The sequence below is a fragment of the Phoenix dactylifera genome, chromosome 17 (genome assembly GCF_009389715.1).
Source record: "Phoenix dactylifera cultivar Barhee BC4 chromosome 17, palm_55x_up_171113_PBpolish2nd_filt_p, whole genome shotgun sequence".
Classification (NCBI taxonomy): domain Eukaryota; kingdom Viridiplantae; phylum Streptophyta; class Magnoliopsida; order Arecales; family Arecaceae; genus Phoenix; species Phoenix dactylifera.
Window position 1 is genome coordinate 2,050,049 of NC_052408.1, and position 23,585 is coordinate 2,073,633.

At 35.4% G+C, this 23,585-nt stretch overlaps 3 protein-coding genes across 10 annotated transcripts; 2 read left to right on the forward strand and 1 right to left on the reverse strand.

Moving 5' to 3' along the window:
- Positions 1-222: 222 nt before the first annotated feature.
- On the forward strand, positions 223-4,389 carry LOC120104162 (ABSCISIC ACID-INSENSITIVE 5-like protein 5). Its single transcript, XM_039114719.1, has 3 exons — positions 223-872; positions 2,417-2,509; positions 2,861-4,389. The coding sequence occupies exons 1-3, from the start codon at positions 282-284 to the stop codon at positions 2,945-2,947; spliced, it is 771 nt and encodes a 256-aa protein (XP_038970647.1). The 5' UTR covers positions 223-281; the 3' UTR covers positions 2,948-4,389.
- Positions 4,122-16,084, reverse strand: LOC103723966 (dolichyl-diphosphooligosaccharide--protein glycosyltransferase subunit DAD1). 8 transcript variants are annotated; one of them, XR_005506617.1, is made up of 9 exons: positions 16,070-16,084; positions 15,742-15,907; positions 10,527-10,559; positions 10,383-10,442; positions 7,399-7,495; positions 7,213-7,260; positions 4,644-4,732; positions 4,513-4,556; positions 4,122-4,433 (listed from the first exon to the last, which is right to left on the reverse strand). XR_005506617.1 is itself a non-coding variant. In XM_039114722.1 (8 exons), exons 4-7 carry the CDS (start codon positions 7,480-7,482, stop codon positions 4,523-4,525), a joined length of 255 nt encoding a protein of 84 aa, XP_038970650.1. In that variant the 5' UTR covers positions 7,483-7,495; positions 10,383-10,442; positions 10,527-10,559; positions 15,742-15,907; the 3' UTR covers positions 4,122-4,433; positions 4,513-4,522. The 8 variants fall into 8 exon arrangements, 6 of the variants coding, with proteins under 6 accessions (XP_038970650.1, XP_038970653.1, XP_038970652.1 ...); XR_005506616.1 differs by lacking the exon at positions 10,383-10,442; XM_039114722.1 differs by lacking the exon at positions 16,070-16,084.
- Positions 16,085-20,137: 4,053 nt separating this feature from the next.
- LOC120104332 lies at positions 20,138-23,287 on the forward strand. Its single transcript, XM_039115254.1, has 2 exons — positions 20,138-20,357; positions 21,815-23,287. The coding sequence occupies exon 2, from the start codon at positions 22,121-22,123 to the stop codon at positions 23,285-23,287; it is 1,167 nt and encodes a 388-aa protein (XP_038971182.1). The 5' UTR covers positions 20,138-20,357; positions 21,815-22,120.
- Positions 23,288-23,585: the final 298 nt, after the last annotated feature.

The following is a 23,585-nucleotide window of genomic DNA, read 5'->3' on the forward strand; positions in this document are numbered from 1 at the left end:
TGCTCAATCTTTTGCCAGCCATCACCACCAAATATGTATAATACATCTAGCTTTCCAACTCATCAAATGGGTGAACTATTAGAAAAAAATCAGGGTGATCAACAATCTTTATGGAAACAACACCGAGAGAATGCTCATAATAGCTCCTGTCAATCCTCTATTGGAGAGATAACATTTGAGGATTTTCTTATAAATCTGGAATAATTCTAGAAGGGCAAAGCTCCTATAAAACCTCTTTCCACCCATCACCACCAACTATATATGATACATCTAGCCTCCAAATGGGTCTAGAAGGGACAAGTTTTGGCCAAGTGGAGATGATAGCATATGGAGACCATTGGGGCCCTGGAAGTGTTATGAGTGGTGTGGGCCCAGGAGGGATATTTTATGAGAAAGGGTGGATGGACATGACGAAGATTAAGGGTAATGAGCAAATGGTGGAAGATGTGGACCATCAAAATCTTGAAAACATCATGAGTAAGGCATGGCAAACAAAAATGTGCTATAATACAGGAGGAAGGATGGTGATCACAGAGATTGGAGCACAACAAAATAAGATGGATAATGAAGGCCATCTTGGAAGGGCCATGAGAGAGGTATCCCTAGAAGAGATGTGCTTCAGTGGGGTAGGGAGCATAGGGACCAAAAGAGTCGAGGAACAACAATTGGGTATGGGATCATCAGTGACCCCGATATCAATAGATAGTCTAATTATCGAGCCTAAAACATATAATGATAAGGAAATGGTATGGGATAGGAGTGGCAAGCGAAAGCGCAAGGTGTACAAAACAAAAGAGAAGGAGATGGAGAAAAAGATGAAAGACAAAATCAAGAATCGGGAGTCTGCTTCACGCTCTCGCGCTAGAAAAGAGGTACGAGCTTATCCTTAATTAAATAAAAAAAATAATATATTTATTTTCTTGACGCACTTTAATATCACATGATGTTGTTGCATGATCATACTTTCAACATAATTTCTCAAAGCCTATGGTTTATAATAAATTTCTGACAATTTTTGGTCGGCATACATACTTGTTCAATTAAATGAAAAGTCATGGTTGATTTTGCCGACAAATAATATCAGTAAGTTCTTGCTACAAATAATTGCTACCTACCTCATTTTGAGATGTAGATACATACTAGGTATCTTAAGATGCATGTTTGTTATGTTAGGAGACTAGAATGCATCAAATGCCTCCTAGCATGCATCTCATGGTGGGTTTCGATGTCATCATTACTAGTGAAAATTATTGTTCTCTCAAGTAGTGAAGAAAATTCAATTTTGGAAGGAACTGTATTTGGGTTCCTCATAATATATAAGATATGGATTCCTCTACTCTTAGAATATAATATGCTCCTACTTGTCAAACATGAGACCTAGGATATATTGACCAAATCTAACATTTCTAGGGAGAATTTTTAAATACCTACCCAAACCCCAGCTTTTGAAGTGGGCTTGTGCTTTCTTATTGCTATTTTAGGGCATGAATAAAGAATTAACTTATGGGATGCTTAAATTAAAAGCATGTATATATATATCTCTTATCTTGCTATCCAGAAAAAAGCGAGGGGCTTGACTAGAAGCCAGTCTGCCCTATTTGCGTTAAGAATGTATGTGGAAACCAAACCAAGGGGTTTGAATCAATTTTTCCTCTTACATCTATGATATTTGAAAGCATTTAAAGGCTATAACCTAAAGAATTCTAAAAAATTTGAATACATAGAATTCCTTGACCATTATCCCATTTGCCATCTCCTATTTATATCACAGTCAACAACATGGGATGTATTCAAGATCAAACCAGATGAATTCTCTTCTCAAAACCACACTGTATTTAGAAAACTCCCACCTATGAGTATCCCCAGCTCCCACTATCATCTCCTTTATTTTCAAGCTTTCTTCCTTGATCTCCATCTTGTTCTTTTGCTCGCCATTCTTTGTTCTTTAAGCTACATATAATGCCAATGTACTCCAATTGTTTTGTGTGTGGTCACTCTCCCATTGGTGGAATGAGTCTCCAAGGCCACTCCAAAAATAATCTTGCATGAGGTGGCTTCATGTGATGACATTCATGAGGAAATAGAAGAGGTTTCTTTCTCCTTTTAGAGTCTTAATTAAGAGAGCAAAACAAAAAAAAAGATGCAGGAAATAGTATGTTATATATATATATATATTGATCTTTAGTTGTTAGAGTTGTTGCATCATATTTACTCTATTCTTCCATTGTGGTCCAACAATTTAGAAGGGAAGGTAAGTGACGAGATATCTTTAGTTTTTGGAGTAACAATTCATTTAATGTAAGCTCTTCAGGAGGGATTATTGGATGTCTTACTTCTTAAGAAGCTTTCTTTTTGCGGTAAAATTACGTTTTTTTTCTTAATTTGTTTTGACCTTCACTTTGCGAAATGTACATAGGCTTACAGGATGGATTTGGAATGGAGGGTTAATCAACTTAACAATGAGAATACTCGATTAAAAAGGGATCTCGAGGAGCTAAGAACAGAGACGGTATGATTTCTTTACCACCATTCCTTTTCTTTAAGAGAACAGATCCTTTGCAGTGCACATGCAGCACCGCAGAGTACTGTGCATCCCTAGATGGCCACCATCAGAAGATGAATGGCAATCAAACAAAATAATCCATGAGTACATGTCGTGTCATAGATATCATACATTGTTTGATGGTCATCTATCTCCTAACGGCGGCCATCCAAGGATGCACAATCGCACCATAACAGATCTTGGTTGTTTCTCTAAATCTTTCGGTGTGAGTTTAAGTTATTGCCTTTTTGACCAATTTTAGTTTCCAAAAATTAGTAACTCATTAAAGAAATTGGTCCCTCATGCATTTGATGGCAGCTCCAAAAGCCTATGGACAAGCAGGAAAATACCAATGATGGAAAGACTGATCATGCATGTCGTCGTTGTAACAGCTGCCCGTTCTAAGATGTTGCCACTATCAAATAGCTGCCATCCTGCTATTCTTACCGGTCTTCTTGTATGGAGTGTAGGCAGCTCATAAGAGTAACAATTGCAAGGTGTTTTACTTATCGAACTTCGGTAGTTTTAAGCTTGAGTAGAAAAAAAATAAGGAGTACAAATCATAAACCTATCAGCACTTTATCCCTAATTGTTGGTTAATTGTTCTTGAATAAGTGTATGTTTTAGTTTATTTTTGTAAAAAGTCAGTGACATCTCTTTATTAAATCTTATGACTTTTCAAAGATCCACCAAACCAAACTCTTGGGACTAACCATAGTCATAAGGTGGACTGAACCAAGGAATTAGTCATTAACAATGTAGTGGCAAACTAAGTTCTCCCAATAGCATTGCACTGCATCAAATATTGATTCTCCATGGTCTGTTTGCACACTTGGATTAGAGCGTAGTAATGGGGATCATGTATGTTGGTTGGCGTAAGCACTCCCGAGTACGGAGAAGATACATGTTGATTGAAAAACTAAACCACATCAGAAACGATAGAGATCCTTGTGGTCTTTAAGTGCTCACGAGCCCATCTACCTATCAACTTGAATTTTCGAGAAGCTGAAGCACAATCCCATATCGGAAGTGGTAGGGATCCTTTAAACACTCATGAACCCATCCACCTATCAACTCGTATTTTTGAGTGGAACATTATCACCAAAGACACCACACTTTAGAAATAATTTGTGATAACTTAATAATTTTATCATTTTTTTGTTAGAAATATTCTGTATGCAGCCAACCAGCATGTACATGGTCATTGTCCATTATAAACAAGCACAACTAGCTAAACCATTTCATCAGACAGCTTAGTGGGACAGCCGATATGGCAATGCTAGCATGGATACCCAGTGGATAACTTGAAACAGAAAAAAGGGGGGATCGTTGAAGCTAGGAAACAGAAAGCAAGTCCCCTCATCTTCCTCACTTCTCTGCATCCCCCGTCCTCAAACTCTCAAGGGAGATCCTCACCCCTTTTCCTTCCTCTTCCGATTAAATCACCCCAAGGTTATTGGTTGATATCCACGATTTATTTTGCATAGCAAAGTCTGTTGACGGATTCCACAATTATCATCTCCAAAGCTAAGCAACATTAAGCAAACATTTCAGTTATAATCACTTTGGTAAAAACACCTGAAACCAGAACAAATAAGCTATCACATGACGCCACTTTGTTGCAAGAACATCTCCCAAAAGAACAGCCTCTCGAAGGTGGCGATGATCAATTCACGAAACAAAAGGTGCAAACCAGATCATTCGGTTTATACATGGCGCAACTGTAAGTTGTGATATCACTTTAAAGTCCGATAGAAAGCTCCAGAAACATAATTCTATGCCTCGGTGCACCAAGGCACAATTTCTCCTACCCAAGGAAGTTCATTATGACCAGATGGAGCACCAGATTGCAGAGAACAAAATCAGCATAAGCTCGTTCTGGTGGTAGATCCTGAGATGGATCATTATCGGTTAATCCATAGAGTGATGCGAAGCTTAAAGTGAAAGTTTTAAGTTCCAGCAGTAGTTACCTTAAACTCCTTATTCTCTTTGTTGACTTGAATGCGGAGACAGACTGCATCATCACATATGAGAATGCTCGAACAATTAATTATCTTAAAAAGAGTATCAGGAAAGAAGGTATCTGAGTTAAACTTCATACCTGCAAGTACCCGCTGTACCTACACAGGAGATAACTCCAGAGAGGAAAGAGTTAAATGGAAATGATCCAACTATTCCCATGTAGACAACCTGTTGTAGCACAGAACACCATAATAAGCAGTCATATGAATTGAGAACCGATCAGCATTACTATTATGCAGTACATTTGTTCTGATAATCCAAGTGCCGTCAATGAATTCATAGTTGATAATTATTAAAACTTCACCGTGCCCTTTATTTGAACATGGAAAATGGATCATCAGACTTGGGAAAAGCCTATAAACGATGATTACTTTGCCCTCTCAGTAACAGTTGTTTGTTACGCATCAATTCTACGATCCTAGATTGTCAAGGTACCTAGGAATGACTCGTTGTCCAACACGAATGGGTTACCTTTAGTGGGCTTAATTCACAAAGGCTTTTGAGGAACATTTCAGTTAGTCCAAAATCAATATATGGAGGAAAGATGAATATTGAAATTCAGTCTGATGATCTATGTTCGGAAGCATATGTCATGTTCAACATGTTTGTGGGACTATGCGTCCCCAGAAAAAAATGAATGAGACCAAAAAAGAAATGCTAAGTCAAGATCAGGCACCTAACCAGCACCTTTTGAGATACAGATCCATGTGTCTGGGCCAAACCCTATCCATTTAATGACCGAGAGTTAAGTAAGGTGGTGTCGTTGGAACATAAAAGGTCCAAGAGGTCAACCGGGATTGAATCAGGCCCCACTCAATTCAGACCCAATTCAATATGTTTAACCGCAAGTTGGGTGTGCAGCCAGCAGATGGCTAAAAGGAAAGACAAGAGGAAACATATTGGTAGGCAACTACGCCAAGTGGTCCAAAAGACACATCAAAGGAACAGAAAGTGAGGAGACTTGGGTAGCAGACAACTATAGGTAACTAGCACAGTTAGTAAAAGATTTTTCTTTTTTAAGGAAAAAAGCAAGGAAAATCCTGCATTTAATCGATGAACAGTTAAGTAACATGACCTAACCTTCCTCTTCTTTTAAAAGGAAAGAATTTTATTATGGACCTTACCGATAGGTTTAAGTTTCCTAGTCTCATGAATTTAACTGGGCTACACCTGTGATAGCTAGCCTATTTCAAATAATATAGTCCACTAAAATGTAACCAAAATCAGAAGCACAGCACCACTAGTATTGAATGCCTAGGATAGAGAACTTAGAAATAGCAGCAAAGCTTACTACAAATGTATTGTTCTAACTTTCAAGCCCTGGTTCTGAATACACGACAAAAGTTTAGCAAATGTTATAAATCAATAATGACTTGAATCAATAATGTCGTTTACAATTTATTGACCAATTTATAGACAAAACACCATTATTAAACTGCATGAGTAGAATTTTGACATGACTCAACCATGGCATCTACAATTTACTGATCAATCATGCACCAAGTACCACTATCAACATTCCGTGAGTAGAACTTTAGACAAACAATGTCCATATATGATTGAAAAAAACCTGTCATAAAAGCAGTCCATGTCTCCAATGAATAATCCACTTATTGATTTTTCTTTTCAATTTTCAACTAGGACAAAGAAAGCAACATAAATCACCCCCATCAGCATCTCAAATTACTTCACGAAAATCAGAAGGACAAAGAATTCTCAGAAAAGGCCCATCTAGTTTGAGATTTACTCTGCTACTAGATTTTGTCTTTTTCATCACAGCAGGCAAATCTTTTCTCACAGAGTTAACAATGACCTTCAATAATTCATAGATCTAAACTTAAGGAACTTGGCCTTTTAAAATATGCAGAAGCCAACCCATAATGAAGTGCTTAATCTTCTTGATGACATCACATCTTCACTAAGCTACTCTCGTGTTAGCTTTCAAAGATATTAAATAATAGGTAGATATCTCTCACTAACACCTTTTAGTTGTTATCTTGATTGCTAGAACATGGCTGAAAACAAGCTATTTCTTTCTTTTCCAAGGGAATTAGTAACTACCTTAATTCTTACTCTCATATATTCTTGTAGATTGAAGAATACTAACCTATTCATAAAAACAGCAGTTTCCTTCTTGGTTTCCCCTGATTAACATACAAAGAGATCATGTTATTTGATGAAGATAGTCATTTTGGACTACCTGAACCATATAAAAAGATGTTGCCTTCAATGGTCAGGTGCTGCTCTTTGTATCGACAAACTGGTATAGACAAGTAAGAAGAGTACCACTATCATGGCATTCAAAACCTCATTGCAGAACTAATACTGAATATTATTTTTTTATGAATCTTGTGAACCATAAATAGGAGACATTGCTTTAAAATGTAGGATGACATACACTTCCTCATGAGTTCAATGGGATTATCGACGGGAACCTCAGCATCATGTACCACATCTGATTTTAATATTCTGAGATAATTCTATTAAGTTTGAAATAATATACAACACTAGAATCAATATTTGTTTTCATTTTTTCTTTTTTTTTTTAATTTTGGAAAGAATGATAAGCAAGACCTAGGTTTGAGAGAAATGAAGAGCAAAGCCCAACTTTTCATATCATATATGGCGAAAATGGTATCTGCTCATACCTGAATTACAGCTGTAACAATAGCATAAACCACGTAAAGATCAATGATCTGCATTGTTTATAAATGAAGAGAGAAGATGCAAGTCAAATCCTCTATCTTAATGAAACGAAAAGGAAAAGCAATATAAATTACAATGGATAAAACGTCAAATGACACAAATTTACGTATAGAAACAGAAATACATACTTTGAGATTAGTTGGCGTGGCAGCATAAGCAGTACGCAAAGAACGAATGAGCATATGAGCATCACTAGAGGTGGACTTTGCCATTCTCAACCTTTTTCTGGTTTTTGATAATACCAGCAGAAGTAACGAGATAAAAAGGACAGATTTTTTATGCAAAAGATAGGAATTATTTAAAAGAGCAGGTGAGATGTTATGTTCTCGAACATGCAAACCCAAATATAAAACTTTACCAAATGACATGCCCAGCAAAATTGAAGTATAAAAACCCCCAAAATTCATAAAGTTAACAACAATATTGAATTAGGTGAACTTGGTAAGAATAAACGGCTACCAGTCAGATGTGATATAGAAAAGTCCTGCAGGGCATTTATTTAATTACTGACATTTGAAAAATCAGGAGAATGACAGTGCAATGAAAAACAAATTTCCTATAGGATGTGCATGGTTGGATCATAACTCATAAGGCAGTCCTAAAGCCCAGAATAAGGCTTATGTCTGCCAAACAACCTTTAAAAAAATAGCAAAGATGAGTAGATATAACGGTCAAAGCTCCATACGGTATGTATAACTATTCCAAGAGAACTTTGTCATAAGCTATTCCTACCAGAAACACTTCAATTTATGCCAGCCCTATGTTTTGCGACAAACAAAAGTATCCTTCACTCCTCTCCTTCTAATTGGACTACTTTTAGTTTTTTGGCAATAAAGAAAACAATTGTTATTTCTAATTGGACTATAAGAAATGGTATATTTTCTTATGACAGGTGAATTTGATTCAGTCTCCCCCGAACACCTTCCAAATTTTGTCTTATAAATTTGTGAAAAAAGACAACCGACAAAAGTGATCATGTCATTTACCCATCCTATTAGAGTAACATGTCACTAGTGTAGTTTGGGGTTGCGTAAAGGTAACTGTCATTTAATATTTTCAGTTGAATGGTGAGCGTTACATAATTTTTCATTCTTCTACATCCATATTATTAGCACATTTAGTGATTGCATGATTATTTATTGGAACAAAATACCTAGAAAAATACATAGGAGAGTGATAGTTGATCAGGGTAGAACTGTCATCTACCCATCTTAAGCCAAAAAACAATCTCATTCCTCATACTGCAACCAAATGGCGTAATTACTTATGACAGATAAGAATAAGTATTTTTAGCCAAAAAAAAAGGCATAACTTGTGGAATAGCTATGCCAACAGAAAAAACTTTTACTATTCTAATTTTTCTTTCTCCAACCAAACGCAGCCACAAGGTCTTTGTGCTCTCTAGACGAGCGTAGCTAGTCAGCTTGTCAATAACATTTCTCGAAGAAGGTTAGGAAGATAGAAGTTTGCAAAGGAAAACTCATCCAATGTGCATAAAAACCATAGATGGGAGGTGCTCAAAACTAGTCTTGCATGAAACAAATGAGTGACAATGAAATGACCCAGGAAATCTCTATATTCCTTGCTTGATGGCTAACAAATAATGAAAGACATCCCCATTATATCGTTTCATGAACATTGTTACCTAGACGATAGAGATATCTACATCTCATTCAATTCCTCGTCCCATCATAGCTTCAATTCTCATATCGAACATCCAAGCTACCAGCTAAAGAACAGAAATTCTAGCTCAAACAAAATTTTTCTATGCTCATTTCTTTTTATTGCATCTGGAAAAAGAAAATTATTGAAAATTTCAGGTCTAAATTTGCATTTCTTTTCAAAGAAATTATCTTTCTCAAGAAATTAATGCTATTTACTCAATCCAAGCAAGAAATCCACACGCAGGAGTTAGTTGTAAGCATATAGATCGAGATGGGGGGGCAAATCTCTTCGCCAGTTTGTTTTGCATTGGATTCAGCAAATACAAATGAGGGAGGCCACAGATCAGGTGGGTATCTTGAGCAAAATTCAGGCTTTCAGTTACTAGACGTTCCAAGATCTCGTCCTTTACAAGCAAATCATCCAAATGATAGAAAGAAGAGGAGAGGAGGAAGAAGAGAATGAGCCCCCACTGGTGTTCTCTCCGCTAATCTAAAGGATAGAAGAGAAAAAAGATCAAATCAAAATTCAAAGATAGCATAGTGAAGGGAAGAGAAAGCATCTAGATAATTTAGAGAAACCCCAAGAGGGATCCAAAGAGAACCAAAAATCAAAAGAGGGGAAGAAAGCGAGAGGGAGAGGGGGAGAGAGATGGCCTACCTGGTGTCAGCGGTCGCCTTTAGGGTGGAGAGAGTCGAAACGTAATGGTTTGGATGAATTAATGGTTTACCGTGAGGTCCTAGAGCTTTAGTAAAATAAGGGCTTCATTTTTTTATAAAAAAAAAATTAGGGGAACACCTCTCTACTTCCATCGAACTTATATGTCTCAGCTTTAAAAATTTCTAATTAGATCCTTTGAGTTGCCATACCGACCTAATATAATCTTGTCGCTTGTCTCCATCAATAGAGTGGTATCACATACCCATCACATGATAATTTAATCTTTTTTAAACTAAAATATCCTTGGTATCCATTGTACGGAGATCGTAAGTTCGAACTTCTCCAACTTGAGTTGGAGGAGCATCCACCACTTTTTTTACACCCCATCTTAATAATCCAGATGGTGAATATTAGCAAACGCCATGTGGATTAGATTTGATGGAACTAGACAAGCAAAAGTTACGTGATCTTTGCTAAATAGAATGGAGTTTGGTTGTGGCGAATTGCGCATAGTATGGAGATGAAGATCGAATAGATAGGATTTGGCCAAAATATGGACAAGAAGGCTAAAGGCTTAAAATTATATATTGGTATAGGTAGCAAGTCGAAGGGCATGAAATGACCCATTTTGCGGTTACCTCACATCAAAGACCACGGAAGCGAACTATCGAAAATGTTGGAAATTGAGGCGATAGGGATGGTTATAGGGATAAATGGTTATACTACATTTATTTCTTTACGTTATGTAATAATGTCTCTAATATAAATATAAGAATTATACTTGTCATACCTCAAATGCAACACCCAGATTGATCACATGACAAGGCAGCATAAACCATAGAGCAATGCCCTAGAGATAATGCAAGGCCATTAAGATGAACAAAGTTTCTAATAGCTCCAGAGTAATTAAATTAATTATAAAATTAAACCATACCTCGCTAGCGAAGAGTCTTCCAAGCCTTGAGCTCTAGCCCAAATAGATCCATCATTAGAAAAGTTTACTCAATTACAAAATTCAAATGTTTATTTGGTATCAGGAAGAAACATAAGCTCTCTAACTAATAACTTTATCACTCGAACTCCATGCCCAACCCATCCAAGACTAAGTGTCCTACAACTTTGAAAGAAAAAAGTAAACAGGTGGTGTGAGCTTTACAGCCCAACAAGAATCCCCCATACTCACACCAATATACATAAAGTAAATTTAAAATAAAGATTAACTATAAACCATATCAAAATGTAGGAAAAAAACATAAAACGTCATACTTATCATTCAGCATAGCTCAAATAGACCCATATAAATATACAAATGTACATCATCAAATATACATCTTATTCAAAAAAAAATATCAAATATATCATCAATCTAAAACTTTTGTTCAACAATGGTTTCATAAATCTTATCTTCCGCTACTATTAAGATTTTCGATCAATAATTATCTTTCCTACTCACCATTTTTATTTATTACTAGCCAATTTGTATAATGAATATGAGCAAATGAGGTGTCTGGTACTCAACTTTGTATAATTCATGTTTATTGTTTCAAATGTTTTAGCAAATTTATGATCTTGCCACCTTGTGATTTTGTCATCTCTTGGTACATTTTTCTTGTCTCCTCAAGTTCTCTCCCTCATTGTTTGGTTTACTTGGTTTTTACTTATCATGGTGTGTATGTAGACCAGCATGATATTTAATTCAACTATAACCAGGGTATGTGGTCAAGGGCCGTTAGACAAGTTTCCTTCGGTTTGTCATAGTTCTCATTTGTCTAACTTGATTTTTATTATATAAATGCACATGTTGGAAATTCAAAACTTTATGTTTTCGTGTAGACTATATCTGGTAGTACATTTGGTTAACAGTCATCATAAAATCAGAAAGTATTTTAACCTAGGTTTCATGATAAACTCAGATACTTTTTGTCTCTACACTGAATTTTTGGGTGCACCAATGTCCAAAGCTTTGTTTGTTACCATAATTGAGGTTCAAAAACTCCATGAAAGGATACCACTTGTCTGGGCATAGTTGGAAGTCTAGAACAAAAGAAAATTAGTGGTAGAGCCCCCCCTCAAAGAAACAAAAGCAAAAGATTACATCAGCCTCTTCAATCTACTCCGTAAACTAAACAAAAGCTTAAAAGAATATTGCTTTTGTTTGCAAACATAAGGTCAATAGTTCGTAAACAGCACCCTGATCCTCCCATCACAAAAGTTGGCATACCCTCCTCAATTCTCAGCAAAGATCTCACGAGGAGCATCCCTTCGAGCATCAACTTCATTATAGAATATTGCCTCCACTTATCTCCAAGACCTCAATCTAAACCCACAGCAGAGCACTCAAAAGACAAGGAAGCCAGCAGGAGTTATGATACCTTTCTTCACAGATTCTGACATCAAAGAAAGCAGCATATGATGGCATTGATTGCCGGCTATGACAGCTATTACTTTCATATGAGATACAACTTTATTAGCTAATGAATACAACCTCCAATGGCAAGATAAATAATCCCTACCATTGATACGTGTATCTTCCTCACTTGCCTTGATATATTCCATCTTACATGGCACAAAAACATCACTTAACTTGTTCATAGGTGGTTTTCAGATGCTGTAGAAGGTAATATTTATGGCAGCGTACCTAGGGTAATCAAGAAAACTAGCAGTTTCTTCTTCGGTTATGCATCTTGCTACCTATGATCATTAATATAGAAGGTAGATGACTAAGGTTTTGAGACACTTCTGGGAATGCAGAAAACTGGATTCAACTGCCTATCTATTTACCAGTGGGACATTCCTATAACCGCGGCACTAAATATCAGTCATGCATTTTGAATTCATAAAGAACATACAATCCTAACTTCCAATTTGCACATGATCAATTTATCAAGTTTGAATTCAGATCCTGCCTAACCTGAAAGGAAGCTATTTTGCTCCATCTGGTTCGAGCATTTGAATCTAACCCACAAAAATGTATAATAATTATACACCAAATTAACCATTCGGAAGCACATGACATCCAATATCAATCATTTATGAACACAAATGAGAATCCCTGCAAACCTTCTTTGTTTCATTTCATCTGTAGCATGATAGGAAACAGTCACCATCACAAAACAACTGAATGTGAAATACAAATAAATCCTAGGGAGAGAATCATCCAAACTTGAAGACTCTAGCCATTCAGATTTCATGCAAGAAGGGCCAAACATTTCAGAATCAGTTCGTGATTGTTTTATATCAAAGAAGATAACAAATCAACTTAGCACATCAATCATTTGGGTAAAAGCAAGGGCTTATTTCCTCATAGCCAGACACCCAAGCATTCCATTTTGTTCATCTTCCATGTCGATATGGCTAATCAACCCAAAACAGTTTCCCAATGCCGTGAAGAATGAGATTCTTCCAGATATCCTCAAAAGAAAACTTTCACTACCATCGCCTACAGAGAGGTGGAATTTGACCAATATTATATATAAAAGCCTAAATTTTTGAAAAACCCGCATAGTCACATACCCATAACAGTCATGCTCAAATTCCTCGATGCAAAGTCATTCTAGTTATCCTAATTATTTCAGTGAACGGGAAATTTCCCTGCAAAGTTATTCTCTTAACATATAATTATCATTTTTATACCCATGGTCTCTGAGTTGCCTTAGACCTCAAATGAACTTGTTCAACAACCAGTCTATATAATTTCAGATTCCTTTCCAGGCATTGTGATACTCCTCATAAGACATGCAGGATCACCACCCTGATTCAAGGGCGGCCCAATGCATTTGGAGGCCTAAGGCGAACTCATTAAGAAAGGCCTTTTTTAAAAAAATAATAAATTTTTTTAATAAGTGTAAAATACTTTAAAATCTTATTTAAAAATAATTCTTTTTGAGATGCAAAATTACTAACCAAACTTAATTCTACCAACTACACTTAATTCTACAAAATTTGGCAATACGAGTTACAAGCACATTTACAACCCGTTATAACTGTAACATAGAAAGGATAACATTCTTTGAAAGAAAGAGCAGACTAGCACTCTAGAAGAAATTAACAGATTGTTTGAACCTTACAATATTGATGATATTTGAAGAATTTTTAACAGATTGTAAGTGCAACAGAAGAATCTTACAATATTGATGATATTTGAACCTTAACAAATGAGAGGATTCATTAACAAAATGTGAAGTCATTAAATGATAGCAGGCTTTCATAACTAGAAGTTAGTAAATAACAGTGCACCACAATCCAAATTTAGATGACAAAGTACTGGGCCTTAAAGAAACCTAAACAAGATAAGCAAGTCAGAACTACAAACCAAAACTGGAACAAATATTTTGCTATAACCTAGAAGAATTGTTTTAACTGCAATTGCAGAACCTATTGAATATATGACAATAATCATAGTGTCAAATAATGGCTGAAGCTGCTAATGTGTGGATGAAGATTAAGGTCCTAATTTCTAAGTGAAATCTAGAGTAATTAGGAACTTTGGGAGCTTTAGCTAGCTTCTCAATCAGCAAGGACCTTCTTGTTGGATCGGCATTAGTATTGCCTGAGTGGCAGTAGCAATTTATATTATGACGAAAAACCAACATCATAACCTATGAAGCTCTTTACTTTCTCCAAAGCTAGCATTCTATTTTTTGGTTCATAAAGAACAGCGAGGATAACATCACATTCACATGTTCATACAAGCTCCAAATCCTCACAGTCAAACTGTCAAACAGATGGCGTGCCTTCAAAACTACTAAACAGGGATAACAGCTTAACAGATAACAAGCTCCAAATCCTCACAGTCAAACTGTCAAACAGATGGCGTGGCATCAAAACTACTGAATGGGGATAACAGCTTAATAGATAACAAGCTCCAAATCCTCACAGTCAAACTATCAAACATATGGCGTGCCATCAAAACTACTAAACGGGGACAACAACTTAACAGATAACAAGCTCCAAAAAAGTCCAACAGGCATTCCGATACCACCAGTACATGCATATGAAATTCAAACAAAAAAAAAAAAAAAACTTTGAACTTCATAAACATGAAACAAGTTAATCAAGGAACTTGGGTTACTGTAGCACAATAAGGAAAGCATGTACTGAAGTCTTTACAGGGAAATATCTGAAGAGCACCTGCCACCTAGAGGCTGGAGAGGACGGCGAACGGGCGAAGGACGGAAGAAGTGAAGAACTAAGGAGGATGGAGGAGGAAGTGAACTGTGAACCGAAGAACTAGATAGTAGGAACAGGAAGGAAGAACCGAAGATTGAAGAAGAAGAGTTTAGAACTTTAGAGGGCCTTGGACTCTGGTTATCTGGGAAGCTGGGATTCTGGTGACTACGGCGGATGGAGAAGACGGGCTATGGTGGTCCTACGGGCTATGGACGGCAGCCGGCAGGAGGACAGAGAACGGGCTAAGACGTCTGGATCGTAGCTTCGTAGGCAGCAGGCAGCTATGCTGCCATGCTGGAGCAGCTCGTAAGCTTCCGAGTTCCGACTTCGACTCGGTTCGTAGGCAGCTATGCTGGCTCGTAGGAGACTCCCGGAGGCCTTTCTTTGGGCCGAGGCCTTAGGCGACCGCCTCGGTCGCCTAAGGCTTGGGCCACCCCTGCCCTGATTAAACTCAACTATTTTACCTTTCAAACACAATAGCAGTAATCCGGTTATAGCAACTCCTTCCTCCTATGGATGACTATTTCTAGTTTTTTTTTTTTTTTTTGCAATAATTCCTCGACTTCTCAGTTACCAGCATTACTATAGACTAGAACATTTTATCACTTTCTTCAACACTATCAAGCTATAGAATTTTAGTTAACAACATTACAGAAATAACATCCTAAAAATCCCAAATGTCAGCCAAACAATAACGCCCCAAGAAATTCCAGTCATTTCCACAAACTGTTAGTGGACAAACAGCACGGAATTCCAAAGAGCACATATCCCATAATTAAACTCCTATCGACTACAAAGAAAGACTTTCGGAAATCCAACCATTGAAATTTGTTCATAGAACAAAAGGAAATGCAAAAATTCGATCTCAGACATAAAATAACGGGAAAAAAATCAAAATTTTAGCAGCTATAAGGATGGAAATAAGGAAAACAAGACAGGGGGAAGAAGAAAGGTCGAGGGGGTTGGGTATGGGAGAAGACCTGAGGGCCGCGCGGAAGGGTTTGCCTTCGTCCAGCCTGTGGTTGGCTGGAAAACAAAGGAGGAGAGAGATTTACGGAGACCTTCGAGGCCTCAAGCCACGGCAACGTCGACCACAGCAGAGGCGGAAGGAGACGGGGGCCCTCTCCCAGATCTCTATTTCTTAACCTATTAAAAATAGATAGGAGTGAGAAAGCTCTGCGCCCCTAAAATTTATTTAAAAAAATTATAAAAATAAACCATGTCAGGAATTCCAAATTAGCTGGACTCTTCTTCCGGTTCACTAGTTCATTCTTTTTTTTTTTTTAACTTGGTGTAAGATTCTTTCACCTTCTTCAAATAGAGATAAACTTTGACCATAAGTTAACAAGAAATGGCAAATTGGCCATCCAAAAAGCCTCTTACTAACTCGGGAATTTGAAACACAAAAAGTAAGTCTTTCTAAACTACAACTAGATCTAACGAGCCACAACTTGGATTTATAATGTCATGCCACTTGTGCATTGCGCTATTCCATCTAAATCAGTCCAAAGTTTTCACAAAAAGTTTTCTAATTTGACCACCACTATAGTGCATTTTGCATTGGTTGGTCGAGAGACTGGAATTATTTAACAATCATTACAAACTAATAATTGAACTTAACTTTGAGATTAAATCCAATTATTAACTCATCTTTGAACTCGGATCCATTTTTGAGGAAATTGAATTTAACTCTAGTCTTTATCAATGCTTGTCCTATGTGATGATAAAGGGCCTACTTGAATACAAGAGCAAACTATTATTGGATAAGTTATAATATATATAATAATTGAGTAAGTTAAGGGGAAAAGTTCATCAAATCACTAAATATTTATAAGCTTCTAGCTTACAAGTTTTATATACAAATGGCAAAATTTTTGTAGTCTCTATATGGTGTGAATTAAGAAAAAATTTAACTAGAGGTACTTAATTAAGTGTTAGATTGCAAGTTCCATATAGATACAATAGATAGCCTATAAACACTATAAGGATAAGTTGGTAGAAAATTACCTCTAGGTCCTTACTAGAGTATTTAATTATTTGTAAATGTCTAATTTGAAAGTGGATTGCAAAGCTTTCTATATGTTATTTGAATTTTGACAACTTAATCGATTTGCAGGTTGAGTTGTAGGGAAATCCCATTGAACACTTTTAAAGCCAACAGGTCGAGTTGTAGGATCTATACAACTCGAGTACAAAATTCTATAACTCGTATCGCGGTAGAAATGACCATATCACAAGCTGCAAACTTGAGTCACCCTTTCTGCCTAACTTATCCATGACTCAGATTGTCCTCCATCGCTCGCCACTCCCTCTAGGGGTGCAAATGGGTCGGATCCTGAGTGAACCCGACTCGATCCGATTTTTTGTTCGGATCCTAATTTTGGACCCAAACCCGATCCGGTTGAAGATCGGATCGGGTTGGGTCCATGCCTACAATTTTTGACCCAATGGGTCATTCGGATCGGGTCGAATCTAGTTCGGTTCGGATCGGGTCAGGTTCGAGTCAGGTCCGGGTCTGGGTCTGAGTTAGGTCCGGGTCCGACTCCGAGTCGGGTCCAGGTCCGGGTCCGAGTCGGGTCTGGGTCAGATGTTACCACTTTCTTTGTGCTTTGGGAAAATATAATCTTTCATATTCTTTCATATTGATGGTAGATGTGGTTATGTTACTTAGATGTAGGCAGAACCAATAAAGCCATAATAATCCTGAATCTAGGAAGATTTTTGTTTTATCTCAACCCAAAATTTATATCAAGGTAAGATCCCAAGCAAAAGGCATATACTCGTTTACATTGCTTTCTTTATAGTTAAGATTCATCACTTAGATTATAATCAAGAAAGCTTTTATAAACTCATTTGATATTTCGAAAAGAAACCAAAGTCTTTATTCAAAACCCAATTTACCCCCCCCCCCCCCCCCCTCTCTTGGGTTGTATATTTGGGCAACAATCTTTAATTAAGAATCTAATAATATACTACATTTTAAAACTAAAAGTTTCATGTAAAGACCACAAATGTAGTCTCCATGTAGAATGGATTAAATATAAATTGTGTACACATCCTTAATAGATAGTTTAATTATGTATAGAGTTCTAGGTTATTTGTATCAAAAATAAATTAGAGGTTCTATGTTTCTTTTTCATTAAGGGAAAAAATTAATGCCATCAATACGCACCCTGAATAAGAAAATTTCAAATATCTTATATTATAATATCAACTATTATATTATAAAAATAAAGAAACAACATATATAATTAACACATTCAATAATAGAAGTATTTTTTTATAGAATTAGAAAAATATAAAAAATATCAAGTTACTTTGCTACCATAAATGGAATAGTCTTCTATTAAAGATAACCAACGCCCTACATAAATTTTGCATATAAAGGAGAAATTATTAAACTTAACCGCACAAATATAGACATTATATGTTGCTTTACAAATAAGCCAACAAATATTCTCTTCTTTCTTTAGATGCATAATAGCCAAATTCAACTTGTATATTTATCAACCAAGGACTTCTTAGAGAATTCATTTGAGTAAATTGATTAAGTATATGTTCTCTTTAATAATGCAAGTAACATTTAAATATAAAAATCGTATTAGAAATCATCAAAAGTGTTTATTCTTTGTCCTCACACTACAAGTTCCTCTTATTTAAGATAGTGAAAAAAATAAACATTGTTGAATGTAACACGTAATACCAATTCGTGGTCAATTTATAAGTCGTGGTTCTAAGTCAAAATTTTGTAGAAAGAATTAAGATATTCATTAAAGATAATTATCTAAATTTTAACTTTTTATTTTCTTGGAACTCTTAGATTACATTCAGTACCTATAAAAAAGACGACCGACAAATATTTATTACATTTATTAAATATTTTGACTCAATTAATTCTCCTTCAACTAGATTATTTTTTGTTTTAAAATTAATGATCTACATATATATAAGACCCTAAATTTGATCAACCTATTAATTTAGCACCAATGCATTAGCATTTGTTAAGGGCGATTCACTCGACCAAAGAAATTAATTTTTATATGGAGTGGCATAGTATGGTCATAAACAAATCTTAGGACTCAATATTTTAAAAACGTACCACATCCATATAGTACTAGATTTTTTGTCATGAGTTAAAAAAGATATGTATGATTGTATAATCAAATGAAAAATAAACTAAATAGTCATTTTAAATTCAATTTCATTACTTTTTCTCTTGTCATACAAAAAATTTATATTTTTTATAAATTGCCCTTATCATGAATGGATAACACATTTTTACTAGGATATTACTATGACAAGTGTGTTACCTATTTGATTGTCATCTTTAGAAAAAAAATTCACGGATATTTAATACTAGCATCTATATCCCATCAAAATATTTTCTTGCTAATTATTAATAACAATGTTGTTAGCTCTCCAATTTTTGATTTTTCGGTTGATAATTTATATTTTTACTTCTTATTTCTAATAAATGTTGAATATATTAATTGTAAAAGATTAATGCTATATTAGTAATATATAACAGTCAACAACTTGAGGATAAATAAGTAGAAGCATGTGTAAAGTCCCCTTCAATTTTTAATCACTAGAAATCAAAGCAAGTAAAATAACTTGGGCTTTTTATTTTATAACACTAATTATAGATTACCTTATAATATTGATATAATAGTAGTACAGGAAGCAAACGATTACCTTTCAATGTAGGAGCTCTCAATAATAGGTTTATATATATAGCTTATCTTCCCGTATATGACATATGCATCTTTTTGGTTGAAAGAGAAGAATTTTATTATCTTTTTCTAATTGGTAGTAGTAATTTCTCTGATTCATCTAATACCATCAATACCTTTCATACCAAAGAAGAAAATAATAAAGAAATAGACTTTTATTAATAGAACAATAAAATCTTAATTCTGAAAAATATTTAATGAAGATAAAGTTGAATAGAATAATACAAAGCAAGAGAGTCCATAAATTAAATCTAAGTGTAGAAGAAAAATCACACTGATAGATATTGTTAAAACTTCAAGTATTTCTCACAAGAAGTAACGGCCTAAACTTTGCATATATATGGTGTTAATTTGAAAATACTGTGCCAAAACACCACTAGTTGAAATATTAGGTTAGTACGTATAGAACAAAACTGACATGAACTTTGCAACGGCCTAGCCTAATATAGCATGTATTAACTAGAAGAGATATGCACAAGATGACACTTGAGCTCTTAAATCATATACATACTTATATCCAACAGCTTCACACACGGACTTCAAAAATCTGTTCAAAGCAGTTAAGTTGAGCTCCAATCTGTGGGTAGTCCTATTAGAGATGATGACAATAATGGCAGTTTCATTAAAGTAAAATTAAACTAATAAGACAATTAATGAATTAAATCTTATATATACGTGGTAAGGAGCGATGTGGGAGTGAACAAAAAAGGTATAGGTAAGAGCTGCTCTATCTCTCTCTCTCTCCCCATCCTCTCTCCCACACCCCACCTATGACTTCCTTCCTCCATTCTTCTACTAACCTCTATCTCATGCTACTCTCTTCAAAGAAAGTTCAACATGAGGCAATGAAGGCTATTTAACAGGTTTGATTTTTATTTCAATTGATTATAGTTTTGCATGCGTAGTTTGAATTTTAGATCTAAAAACGCAATCCCAAATAATCATATGGGGCTTTCCAAAATTTCTTAAATGTGGATCTATAGATTTAGGATTCAAGGTTTTGTACTACTTTTCAAGAGTTTGTTACCCCTTTCTACTATTGTTATCTTAAACTTTTAAGGTCTTCTATTTTGTTTATTTTTGTGAATCAATGGAATTTTTTTTCTTCATCCATACAAGTCCGAAATTTCATGCTATATATTGTACAATTCATATTTTTAAATTTCATATAACATTTTTGTCACTCGTATTATTTTAATCTTTTTGAAATGAATGATTGATTTTCCAATTTTGAGCATTCCTGAATTTAATTTTTCACATCAATTATTGGTTGGTTAACTAAAGTATGTCAAATCATTTAGGAAGTGATCAAAATTTTTTGTTATATTATGATTATCTTCTACTAGAATCAGAAATAGAGAGGCTATTTTTATTTGTAAGCTTTATTATGTTCAAGAACATATATTTCATTATAACAATTCAACTATCTTTTCTATAGCGAAAAAATGTAGAGAGAAAAAAAACCCAGAAAAATTAGGGTCATGGCCTTCTTAGAGCACAAATATATGTACAAGATTAAACTTCCTTATGATATATTATATTTATTTATTTTTCAAATATTAGTATTTTTTACGCCTTTAAACCATTCCAAAAATAATTATTTTATCTAAAATATCTACACAAGAATGCAAATAGCATTTTCTCATGAGAATATGGCCAGTCCTCCGATCTCCACATGTTTTCCATCCATTTGAGATAATTTTTAGACTTTATAAATGTTACTTTTTAGGCTTGACATTCTGTATAAGAGGATGATGCATGATTTTGGATAATATAAAGTATACATTATTGATTGCACGTATAATTTATCAATATATAAGATAAAAAAATATTTCTATACATACATTTATGAATGTCTTAGCTAGTCTAAGTTTCAAGGTACTTTGAGTATAGTTCATGTAACTAGTATAGTAATATAAGTTTTCCATTCTTATGTCCCCCAGTTTTATCAATCTTTTGGTATGCACTATCTTGTGCTGGAGTCCAATATCAAACGTTATGGTTGTTTTATAAATATCATCATGAAATTGGTAGATTGTGCAAGTCTAATATGTGTATGTATTTTCTCACCTTCAGTGCTCATGTATGGATCTTCCCTAATTCATACTAAATGGATATTTCATAGAAAGAGAAAGAGTGTGAGTATTTAGCTTTTTTCTTTTACTTTTTGGTTGTTAAAAGTTTTACTCTAATGAAAATTTGACCAACAATGAAAGTTATAATGATAGCTTTTCAAACTAGTTACTCTCATTTATTTGCCCCAAAATTATGCTTCTCCTAAAACTAACTTATACTTTTCTCCTTTCATCTTTTTTTGCAGCAAAAACCAAATTCTCTGTCTTAAGAAAAGGAGGTACTTAAGAAAAAAGATCGGTAGAAGCCCACACGCACTTTCTTTTGATTTAGCAATGTATCAATACAATCACATTGGATAAGGTAAAGGCATCATCCCAGCATAAAAAGACTAAGCCCTCGCAACATTGAAAGAGTAAAGAGTGAGAAACTAAAGAGAGGACTAGGTGCATAAACAAGTGCTGAGTCTAAAGATATAATCATTCATCTTCTCCCATACATTTGATGTGATTTAGATATTACCATACTTATACTTGGCAAGACCTTCAATTCAATGAACATGAACAAATTCTCCACGAACCTTTGGTCTAATAAAGAAGTCTCTGCTATTACCACCATTAGCAACTTTATCCCATCACCGCTCCATCACCATGGCTCACTCACCCTCCCAACTCAACAAACTATGAATGAAAAATTGGAGGAAAATTGGAGTAATCAACAACCTTTATGGCAACAACACCATGAGAATGCTCAGAACAGCTCCAATCGATCCTCCCCTGATGAGATCACCTTAGAGGATCTCCTTGTGAGTTGGGGGGTAGTTAAGAAAGGGCATAGCTCTTGCTCAATCTCTTGCCAATCATCAGCACCAAATATGCACAATATATCTAGCTTTCCAATTCATCAAATGGGTGAACTGTTAGTAGAAAATCAGGGTGATCAACAATCTTTATGGAGACAACACCGTGAGAATGCTCATAATAGCTCTTATCGATCCTCTTCTGAAGAGATAACATTTGAGGATTTTCTTATGAAATTCGGGATAATTCTAGAAGGGAAAAGCTCTTGTAAAACCTCTTTTCATCCATCAACACCAACTATATATGATACATCTAGCCTCCAAATGGGTCTAGAAGGGACAGTTTTTGGCCAAGTAGAGACGGTGGCATATGGAGACCATTGGGGCCCAGGAAGTGTTATGAGTGGTGTGGGCCCAGGAGGGATATTTTATGAGAAAGGGTGGATGGGCATGATGAAGATCGAAGGGCATGAGCAAAGGGTGGGGGATGTGGACCATCAAAATCTTGAAAACATCACGACTAAGGCATGCCCAACAAAAATGTGCTATAATACAGGAGGAATGATGGGGATCACAGGGATTGGAGCACAACAAACTAAGATGGAGAATGGAGGCCATCTTGAAAGTGCCATAAGAGGGATATCTCTAGAAGAGATGTGCTTTAGTGGGGTAGGGAGTATAGGGACCAAAAGAATCGAGGAACAACAATTGGGTATGGGATCATCAGTGACCCCGATATCAATAGATAGTTTAATTATTGAGCCTAAAACATATGATGATAAGGGAATGGAACGGGATAGGAGTGGCAAACGAAAGCGCATGGTGTACAAAACAAAAAAGAATGAGATGGAGAAAAAGATGAAAGACAAAATCAAGAATCGGGAGTCTGCTTCCCGCTCTCGCGCTAGAAAGGAGGTATGAGCTTATTCTTTAATAAGTCAAGAAAATAATACATTTCTTTTCTTGATGCAGTTTAATAATACATAATGTTGTTGCATGATCATACTTCCAACATAATTTCTCAAACCCTGTGGTTTATAATAGATTTTCAAGAATTTTTGTTCGGCATCCATACTTGTTCAATTAAATGAAAAGATATGGTTGATTTGGCCAACAAATAACATCAATAATTTCTTGCTACAAATAATTGCTACCTAGCTCATTTTGAGATGTAGATACACTTTGAGATGCATGTTTGTTATATTAGAGTACTAGCATG